Source organism: Primulina eburnea, chromosome 2 (assembly GCF_022965805.1).
Source record: "Primulina eburnea isolate SZY01 chromosome 2, ASM2296580v1, whole genome shotgun sequence".
In the NCBI taxonomy this organism is placed as follows: Eukaryota; Viridiplantae; Streptophyta; class Magnoliopsida; order Lamiales; family Gesneriaceae; genus Primulina; species Primulina eburnea.
In genome coordinates, this window is record NC_133102.1 from 6,998,944 (window position 1) to 7,010,070 (window position 11,127).

At 35.0% G+C, this 11,127-nt stretch overlaps 1 protein-coding gene across 1 annotated transcript; it reads left to right on the forward strand.

Annotated features, from left to right (window-relative positions):
- The first annotated feature begins 3,312 nt into the window (after window positions 1–3,312).
- LOC140822847 (two-component response regulator ARR5-like) lies at window positions 3,313–5,242 on the forward strand. Its single transcript, XM_073183762.1, has 5 exons — window positions 3,313–3,675; window positions 3,824–3,900; window positions 4,247–4,324; window positions 4,439–4,509; window positions 4,838–5,242. Exons 1-5 carry the CDS (start codon window positions 3,546–3,548, stop codon window positions 5,106–5,108), a joined length of 627 nt encoding a protein of 208 aa, XP_073039863.1. The 5' UTR covers window positions 3,313–3,545; the 3' UTR covers window positions 5,109–5,242.
- Window positions 5,243–11,127: the final 5,885 nt, after the last annotated feature.

The following is an 11,127-nucleotide window of genomic DNA, read 5'->3' on the forward strand; positions in this document are numbered from 1 at the left end:
AAAACATAAATATATACGCCTAGTTGCCCGATTACTTTGACCATGCGTGAAAAAGGCAAGGCAGTGCCTAAGCAATCCTAAGTGGCGTATTTTAAGAACACCACAAATGACTATAAGTATTGATTAGAAATGACTTGGTGAAGTAGAAAGATAGATTTCAAATATCAACTCTCGAAATTATATTTGTACTATTTTGAAAATTGAATATTATCCGATTCAATATCTCGTCTCTTTATCAGTGAGATATGTCAATTCTGTCCATGTTGACAATAATAAATAATATTATTTATTGATAACTCAAACAAAAATCCATTTCAAGAATAAAAATCAATAAAATCATCTCCCGAGTTTTTTGTATTTCGTTGTAACTAGGTGTGTGCAAAAATTCGGTTAAACCGAATTAACCGAACGAACCGAATTATTTAGAAAAATATATTCGGTTAATTCAGAAGTTCGGTTTTGAAATTTTAAAAAATCGGTTAATTCGGTTCAGTTTCAGTTTTAATTTGAAAAATTCGGTTAAATCGAATTTACCGAATTAGTATATATATTAATTTAAATTGTATATGGACATTAAAAATACATTAGAAAGAAATTCAACTTTTCATGCATTTGAAGGAATATCATTCATCTAATGATTTTATCTTCAATATTTTGAGTAAGTCTCATGTGAGACCGTCTCACGGATCATAATCTGTGAGACGGGTCAACCCTACCCATATTCACAATAAAAAGTAATACTTTTAGCATAGAAAGTAATACTTTTTCATGGGTGATCCATATAAGAGATCCGTCTCACAAATACGACCCGTGAGACCGTCTCACATAAGTTTTTGTCTAATATTTTTATTTGTTATTGCTATTTTTTGTTCAATGTTTCTAGTTATTTATAAGCTCTCCATTGTTTTCTTCTTTTTTTATGTGTTAAATTTCGCATATTTTTAAAAATATCGGTTATTTTGGTCGGTAATCGAAATAACCGTTTTGAAAATCGGTTTGGTTAATTTGGTTTTTACGAATATTTTGATTGGTTCAGTTATTCGAAAATTTAATCAGTTAAATCGATTATAGATCTATTCGATTCGATCGGTAATCGAATAGTCCGACGACGACTGCACACCGCTGGCTGTAACTTTTCTTGTATATGTAATATTTATCATATATAATAATCGAGCCTTTCATCGTGAAATACGGAAGAAATAGAGAAAAAGTCCCAACAATGTGATTTATTATTATTTTTGGGGATTAGCGGGAAGAGGGGTCAAAGTTGTGATCCAATCCAATCCCAGATATGACTGATGAGTATTCACGCAAATGGAGGGTGATTGTTCAAATCTTTTTTTTTTTGGGATAAGGTAAAGTGGGCCCGAATCTACTTATTAGATTCTATGAATTACCTACACTACCCTATCTATCTCGCGGATTGTTTCACTCTGTTCGTGCAAGCAGTGTCTGCACGGACAATGAACAGCCTGGATAACTCCACATGAGTGATCCGGACCCACTTTCTTTTAAAAAAAATTGACTCGGAAAAATCCGAGCGTTGGATCGACCCTTGCAGACACTGCCAGCAAAGGTAGGGTCGAGTTAACCATATCTCGCTCTACTTACCGTATTATTTGATACATAAGCACATAAAAGTAGTATGTTTTTTATGAGACGGTCTCACGAATTTTTATTTGTGAAACGTAATATAAAAAGTAATATTTTTCATCGACGACATAACTTCTTATTAAATATTCATTCATTTTTCATTAATTTTTAATAATATCACCTCGTACATCGCACTAGTTAAATACTAGTAATATATAATACAACACTGCATCATCGTTTTAAAAAAATATTAATACAAAAATCTACTTAGCATAGGTCTGACTAATTAAAAATAACGTAGTATTTTTAAATTTTCACATGATTGATTAATTGATATTACAAAATAATATGCGAAGAAAATGCTCGTCCGTAAATTTTCACGTGATTGAATATATAAAAGATAATAATATAAGGGACGTAAACTGTGTAGCGATGTTTCCTCTTTCGATTTTGACGCAGCCTTTGTTTACCTGGTCTAGCTAGGAGAGAGGAGGCATTATATTACAATATTATATTATATTATTCCAATGAAAAGTATACATGAACTGTCAATTCCCAGAAGACATCACTTGACTCCTAAGTTAAACCATATGATATATATATATATATATATATATATATATATATATATATATATATATATATAATTGAGTAGTTAACAGACAAATCATATGCTCGACCTCGATTCAATTATATGTCTGTGCTCGAGTTTTGATCGAGCTTGAGTCGACCTTGCACCCCTATGCATGACATGTTGGAAATTTTAATAAAAATTTAAAGGTTGAATAAGAAATTGTCTCTCACAAATGTGATAGTGTCTTTTGGCTCTCCACATTCTTGAGTTAATTGAAGAGTTTTGACTCTTCATATTCTTGAGTTAATGGGAAGATTAATTTAGTTAATTAATCTTCCATGACTCTTGGTGTGTATTTTGTAACTTATAAATAGTAGATTCATTTCCTCATTTGAAGTGCATGGTTTTATCTCTTTCAAACACTTTCTTGCATTTCATATTATTATCTTTCTATTTGACCTCCGTTAAATCTCGGTGATAAAGTAAAGGTACGTTTTCAGTTCGCCTTAGTAGTACCTCGTGCTAAATCACTGCTGGTTGTTCTGTTATACCCTGGGAAGCAGACTTCCAAGACGATCCTCGAAGCACATATAGGAGGGGACGAATCTGTTTTAAGGACACTGTATTTCATACAGAGTTCGATTTGGTTTATTTTAAGCATTTCTCTACAGTTTTACTTCACTATATTTTTGCTAGTTTTCTTTGCCAATAGCTTTCTGTACTATACCATTTGATATATTGTGCAGCATGACACACATTTTGTGGTGGAGTTATAAACATCTTGCATTATACTATGCTGTTATTTTCCTTGTATATTTATGCACAATAAGATAGGTTACGAGTTTAACAACATTAATTTGTAGGACATGATAAGCCAAGATTTTTACTACTTGAATCAGGATGTATAATGTCTGAACTCGAACTCGAACTCGAGCTCGGAGCTCTTTTATTGGGAGTGGGACAATCTTCATTTTACTCTAATTTGTAATTTTTCAGAGTATTTTGTATTGTAATAAGATTTATTATTATTATTATTAGAAGGATGGAATATATTTTGGTTTGAAAAAGCACATGTTAGCAACAGGACATCATTGTCTCCTACATTAATAATCGAATCGAATAATCAAGAAATATAATGGCAAAGTCAGGTAAAGCGACAAGTCGGATACAATGGGGAGTAGATTTGAAAAGATTGCTCTGTCCTAGCTTTTAACCTTTCCTCTTCCCTAAACTAGATTTCCTTTTCTCTCTCTGTGATCTTACACAATAACCCAGATCCCAACCGACCCTATATATCCCTTAATGTTCACCGAAATGGGACAGGTTAGTCCAGGATTTGGAATTGAGCATTTTTTTTGGAGCTGACCCGTAGAGTCAAATGGCGATGAGAGATTTGGGTGGGGATTGTTCTTCGATTGATGCTCAAGAATTGCATGTTCTTGCTGTGGATGATAGCGTCGTGGATAGGAAGGTTATTGAGAGATTGCTGAAAATTTCTAGCTGTAAAGGTGTGAGATCTTTTTTTGAACTATTGAGCTGTTTGCTGGGTTTAGGGGATTCTGGCGATTTGTTTCTTTGTTATGTTTTCTATGTGTTTGCTGAAATGTTTGTGTCGGTGGGTTTGTTGATATTTTATTTGATTTGTGAGATTTGCAGTGACTGCTGTGGAAAGTGGGAGGAGGGCTCTGCAGTATTTGGGGTTGGATGGAGACCGAAGCTCTGTTGAATTTGATGTAAGAACTTTATCATTTTTCTCCCTGTTATTGGTGTCAGCTGAAATCTGGAAGTTGATCGTGTCAGTGTTTAGACGGATGAAAAATGGAAAGAACAAAGTTTTATTTTGTGCCTGTATAAGTTTAGGTGTCTTTCGTAAAATGGAAAAAGGGTTTGATATCTGTTGATGCACAAGTCTTAAGGCCGCTGGTTTTGTTTTGTAATTTGTAATATAAAATATTGGAACAAATCAGGAATGAAATTTTATAGATTTAAGTTGGAGGGGCTCTGGTGATCAGAACTGTTGCTTACATCACGAATCTTGTTTGTGGTTTGAATGATACGAATACAAGAATTTGAATGCAGGGAATGAAGGTGAATCTTATTATGACAGACTACTCCATGCCTGGGATGACAGGATACGAGCTTCTTAAGAGAATCAAGGTTGGTTTTCCTGTTAATTAAACAAGATTTGTAGATCTTCTTGGATTCAAGCTGCGATTCTTTGCTTTGCGAATGAAAAGTGGTAACTTTTTATTCCTTTCCTGATTCGATCAGGGTTCCTCCAAATTGCGAGAAATACCGGTGGTGATCATGTCTTCTGAGAACATATTGACCCGCATCGATAGGTAATATCTTGTGTCTCCTTGCATTATATTGCTTACTAGCTGCTACGGTGTTCAGGATTTTTTTATCAGAGATTTTGATTATGTCGAATATATACGAGCCGTGATTATGATCAATCGAAATCATGACATTTCCGGTTTTAATTTACTTATTAAGAATCCACAGTAGTATTTTTTTCTGAACACTGCATCATTTGAGTTTACATTGGAATTTTTCAACTCATGTTCTTTGGAAAATTCATTATAATGATCATTCCACTCTGTATTTCAGCAACATTATTCGGTTATTACCACACATTCTCCGAATTTACTCACCCGACCGATAAAACAGGTGTTTAGAGGAAGGAGCTGAAGAGTTTCTGGTGAAACCAGTAAAGCTATCTGATGTTAAGAGATTGACAGATTTTATACTAAGAGGCGACGACAACAGCCAAAGGAAAGGTTCACGGAAGAGGAAAACACGAGACGACTTGTGTTCGTCGACACCTCCTCCTGTGACGTCTTCTCCTTCGACTCTCGGCCGTGGTGAGCTTCAGCTGCCACCGAAGTCCATATCACCAAGACCACTTCCCAAGCACCCGAAAGTGCAGAGCACAAATTGAACCATTTCGTAAAGATTCAATTTTTGGCAGCCATTTTTGTTTCATCTCGTGGCGACGACACCACATGTGAAGGAAATTGTCGTAGCTTAGAGCTTGTACATGTTTTTACATCGATGATTCAACATTTTGATACACCTTCATCGGCGTGAGTGTGTGGCACACACACAAGGGACACCACAAAAATTCAAGTCACTATATATGATATTTCGACACACCCTTTCCCTTGTGTAAATTCAACATAAGAACCATCGTCTCAGACCACGTTCCAAGTCCTGAGCTCATAGCACGAAACTATCAGCCGAGAGCCCGATCCGCCGAGCCAATACAGTAGTTCCTCTTCGGCATACTTCGAGGTCGGCATTTCTATTAAAATCGAACCGACTAAATTTTAAAACTACAATCAATAAGCTATACTTTTATATTTTGTTAAAAAAAAGTTTTTTTTTTTAGAAAAAAATAAGTTTGAATTAAAAAACTTGAAAGTGCCGTTTGACTTAAAAATATTAAATAGATTGAGTTCATGTAAATTGGATGTAGTTGTTGTCTGCACTCGTAACATTTTAATAAAACATAACATAGTTATTTTTAATTAATTAAATAAGAAAAATTAACTTGTATGTTGTTTTAGGTACAAGATTGGTTCAGTTTACATAATCAATATTAATGAATAAATAAAAAGTAGCTTTATTAATGAAATAAGAGAGCAAAGTGCATTTAAAATATTTATCAAACCACATAACTAAGATCACGGATGCATAAGTTTGTGAAGTCGAAATTATGTTTGATGAACAACATACTAATCAATATTGTGATTAAGTGTTGTGTCTGCATGTCATCCACTCCACGTCAACATAGTAATACGTTTTGGTTTGAACAATTGATCTATTCGAAGTAAAATAATCAATTCTCGTGATTACTTTCATGAGACGTCTATATTTCTATGTTAATCTCATCATTTATCTTTGATTATTTATAAGTTTATTTTTCCCTATCATTTTTTTCTTTAATAGAATCATATAAGATATGAAAACTAAAGTTTTATTAAGAAATACTTTTTTAATTAAAACTATCATATCTAAAGTTTATCAAAGGTAATTTAGAAAAACAAAACTTTATAATTCAATATGGTCGATGTTATCCAAAAAATATAATTGAAGAATAATTACATTCTTTTCAAAACATAATATAAAAATTAAATTAAATAAATTCAAATTTTATTAATTTAAAAACCAACTATGACAGCAACAAACTCCAAGTCTCCAACTATGACAGCTTGATATATATGATTCCAACAAAAGAAAAAATCTCACGGAGAATTTGAAGGGATCCGACTACCAGAAGGCATAAAGTCAATGAGCTTAGCAGATACTTGTATGTTTCTTGTTCACAATATTTTTTTTGTGAGATTAGCAGATACTTGTATGTTTCTTGTTTATAAAACTTTTGTTAGACGGTCTCACGAGCCAATTTTGTGATATGAATATTTTATTTGTGTCACCCACAAAAAAAATATTATTTTTTATACCAAAATTATTACTTATCATTGTAAATATGATCATGGTTGATCCATCTCATTGATTACAATATGAATATGCTTGATCCGTCTCACTAATAAAAAACCGTGAGAATTTGTGAGATTGTCTCACAGTAGATCTATTATCTCTCATTTATATTATATAATTCATGCCACATTTCGTTTTTTCTTGATCTTTATATATTGACATAACAATTTTAAACTCGAGTGAGGGATGTTTATATCTGTCATTGTCAAATTTCATTAAAAAAAAAGGTAAATATTACATAAATGCATCATGTTTATCTTCGTATTATTTATATTATATATAATATTTGAGTTACAGTCGAAACAAAATAGAGTCTTGATGTAATTTATAGAATCATCAAATATTCTTCTTTTTTCATGAAAAAATAAATTTATGTTAAAAAATCATAAAAACTTATACAAATAAAATAAATTAATTAAATTTTATTTTTTTAACGAAATACTTTTGAAAAATCGACTAAACATACCCACAACGTCACTGTGAAGAAGTTGGGAACAAGCTCACTGAGCTAAGAAAACAATTTCTGTTATTATTCCAAAACTATTGCATCGTGTTCCCTTATATACAATTTGTGTAAGAATACTAAGAAGCGTACTTCTAATGACTAGTTAGTAAAAAAACGTGAGAGCATATACAATTAACACTCCCCCCTCAAGCTTGATATGAGTGTAAGCAACAAGTTTGAACTGTTTTGATTCGAGCGACAAGATGGGATCCTTCTTTAAGGTTGATGCAAATCACAAACTCTCAGAAGCTCAAGCAAGTAGGCATGCTGAGCCCTTCTCAAACTTTTCGTGAAAATGTCTCCAAGTTGTTGATGAGTAGAGATATATTGAGTGCATATGAGGCCTTCTTGATCTTCTCACGGACTAAGTGACAATCTATCTCTATGTGTTTCGTCCGTTCATGATACTCTAGATTAGCACCAATGTGGATGGCAGCCATATTATCGCAAAATAATGTCGTAGGACCACGAATGTGAACTCCCATGTCAAGCAAAAGGCCAACAATCCAAATAATTTCGCATGTGGTGGTCGCCATGGCACGATATTCAGCTTCTGCAGATGATCGTGAAATGGTGTTCTGTTTTATTGGATTTCCAAGATAGGAGCAAAGTCCCTAGCTTGATACAATAACCAATAACAGAGCGACGAGTCATGGAACAAGCAGCCCAATCCGAATCACAATATGCTGTAAGAGAAATAGAAGTAGAAGGCACTAGTTGAATGCCTTGACAGGGTTTCTCTTAATATATTTGACAACTCGAATAGCCGCATCGAAGTGAGACGTCTTCGGAACATGCATAAATTGATTCAAAGATTGAACTTCATAACAGATGCTCGGTCGAGTTATGGTCAGGCATATCAACCGACCAACCAATCGCTAGTATTCACTTGGATCTACCAGCAAAGCATCGACTGAAATATTGCTCTGACTTTGCTGCATACCAAAATCAAGCTCATGGCTAGTGAGCTTCTTGTTCTGCTCCATTGGCATATTAGATGGCTTGGCCCCCGCCAAACCTGTGTCAGCAATAAGCTCCAACGCATACTTTCTTTGGCTAAGATAGATACCCTTCTTGGAAAGTGCTACTTCAATGCCTAAGAAGTATTTGAGATGCCCAAGGTCTTTAAGCTACAGTTTGGAGTGAAGGAACATTTTCAAATTTGTGATTGTCGTTGTGCAGCTCCCAGTGATGACAATGTCATCAACATACACTACAAGCAAAGTGAGTGTCATCATGCTTGAAGAACAATGAATGGTCATGTTGGGACTGACAATAACCACCCTTTATCATAACATTCGAGAACTTCGTGTTCCATTGGCAGAGGCCTGTTTCAAACCATATAATGACTTTCTTAGCTTACAAACCTTGTTTTCCCCTTGAACTTTGTAGCCTTGTGGAAGATCCATGTAAATATCATCATCCAAATCTCCTTGAAGGAGCGCATTGGTGACATCCATTTGAAAAAAGGGCCAATTACAATTCACAGCCACATTGAGGAGACATCTAATTGTCATAATCTTTGCAGTTGGAAAAAAAGTGTCATGGAAATCAATACCTGGCTGCTGCGTGTACCCTTTGGCTGCTAAACGTGCTTAAATCTTTCAATTTCACCATCGGGTTTAAGCTTAACTTTTTACACCCACCTACATCCAATGGGTTTGACTTGTGGTGGCAAATCCACAATGTCCCATGTGTGATTTCTTTCAAGAGCTACAAGCTCGTCATTCATGGCATCACACCATTTACCATCACTGACTGCCTCATGATAGAAATGTGGCTCTTTGACTGAAGACATGGCTGTTAAAAAATTCTGGTGGGATTTGGAAAAATTATCATAGGTAAGATAATTGGTCATAGGATAAAGACAAGTGTTGGGACCATGATTGTGAGTAAATGTACAAGAGTAATCTTTTGCCCAAACCGGAGGAATTTTAGTTATGGTGGATTTGCGCAATGGAACATCAGAGGATGCATCACCAGAATTTGATGGTCCATCTGTAGGTAGGGTAGTAGACGACCCTTCATCAATAGGTGAGGAATCCACCATAAGAGGTGGTGGATTAAAATGGGACGAGGTTGATCAGTAACATCAAATGGAAATATCTGTTCATGAAACACCACATCTCTAGAGATCAATATCTTTCGTGACTGTAGATTGAGAAGCTTATATCCTTTCTGAACATTGGAGTATCCGATAAAGACACGTGGCACATCACGAGGTGAGAACTTGTGGCCTATTGGCAGAGCTAATGCATAACATAAGCAACCAAAGACTCTTAGGTTAGTCAATGAAAGAACCTTCTGAAATAACAATTCAAAAGGAGATTTGTTCTTCAGCAGTGGTGTAGGAGCTCTATTAATTAGATATACAGCTGTTAATACACAATCTCCCCATATTTGAGTGGTAAAGAAGATTGAAATCGAACTGCTCGTGCTATATCAAGAATATGCCTATGCTGTCTCTCCATTGCTCCATTTTGTTGTGGTGTATAGGGGCACGAGCTGTTGTGCACCACTCCCAAAGAAGAAGAAAAGAGTTGGCATTCATTTTTGAAGAATTCAGTTGCATTATTTGTCCTAACAGCTAGGATTTTTCTTGCAAACTGATTGTCTACCATAGCAAAGAACAACCTAATCATCCTAAGCACATCCATATTAGATTGCATGAGATAAACCCATGTTCTCCTAGTGAAGTCATCAACAATGGTAAGGAAATACTTCTCACCATTGTAGTTAGGGGTGTGAAATGGACTCCAAATATGAATCAACTGAAATGCTGATGAAGATTGAGATGAACTAACTCGTGGAAAATTTAATCTACTTTGCTTTGAAACAAGGCACACATAGCAATGAGATAGTGAATCATTTCTTTGTATAAAAGGCAACATTTGCATTCTTGATATAGACATATGTCCTAATATCTTATGCCAAGTATCAATATTCACATCCTTACAAGATTCAGTGGCTGAACATGAATGCAGTTCACCATATTTAGGTCTAAAAGATGGGAAAGTGAAACTATCCTTGTGAATTGATTTTGGCACTGATTCGGAGATGAAGTGATAAAGTCCATGCCTTTCCCTATCAATCCCTATTACTATCCCAGTCTTGAGGTCCTGAAATATGCAAAAATGAGGGTAAAATGTCACAAAAAAACCATGCGTTCTTGTCAACTTGGAGACTGACAGAAGATTGAATCGAAAGTGGGATACGTATAAGACATGTTCGAGCACAATGGAACTTGTCAAAGGGACCGAACCAATTTTATCAACATTAGTACTATTACCATCTAGTAGTCTCACTGTACTAGTGGAGCCTACCACATATTTTGAGCTTTTCAATAGAGAGAAATCACCAATCATGTGCTCTTTAGCTCCTATGTCAATTATCCATTCTGAGATGATATTGTTTGAGTAGTTCCTGCCATATTTGCAGCTGGTGCACATTCATCTTGTGCATTGCTACTGCCCAAAAGCTTCAAGATTTCAGCATATTGACCATGAGTAAAAAGAGATGGAGTTCCAGTCGTTGTTTTTGCTTGGGCAGCAGTGGTGTTTTCTTTTACAAGATTGGCATCTCCTAATATCTTTCTGCCTTTCCAATTATCTCTGTACCATGTCTTGCTTAGTCCTTTATATGGATCTTTGTACAGTTTGTGCCATGAGGGATAACCAACAAGTTTATAGCAATTCTCTTTGGTATGACCACTCGCGACGATGATCACAACATGTATGTCCTCTATTTCATTGCAGTACCTTATCTGGTCTGATTAGTATAGAAGGCTGCTATAGGAGCTTCAACCGAAGACAATGCTCTATGAGATTCCTCTTGAGATATTAATGAAAAAGCTTGTCCAAATGTAGGCAATGGACTCATAATTAAAATCTGACTCCTTATATTCATGTAGCTGTCATTGAGTCCCATTAGGAATTGAAGAAGTCTCTGTTGT

What these genes read in the sequence shown, in the direction of transcription:
- LOC140822847 (XM_073183762.1), top strand. Translation starts at nt 3,546, where the DNA reads ATGGCGATGAGAGATTTGGGTGGGGATTGTTCTTCGATTGATGCTCAA. An exon ending in AGCTTCTTAAGAGAATCAAG is followed by an intron (nt 4,325 to 4,438) that starts GTTGGTTTTCCT and finishes TGATTCGATCAG; the next exon opens with GGTTCCTCCAAATTGCGAGA. An exon ending in ATATTGACCCGCATCGATAG is followed by an intron (nt 4,510 to 4,837) that starts GTAATATCTTGT and finishes CCGATAAAACAG; the next exon opens with GTGTTTAGAGGAAGGAGCTG.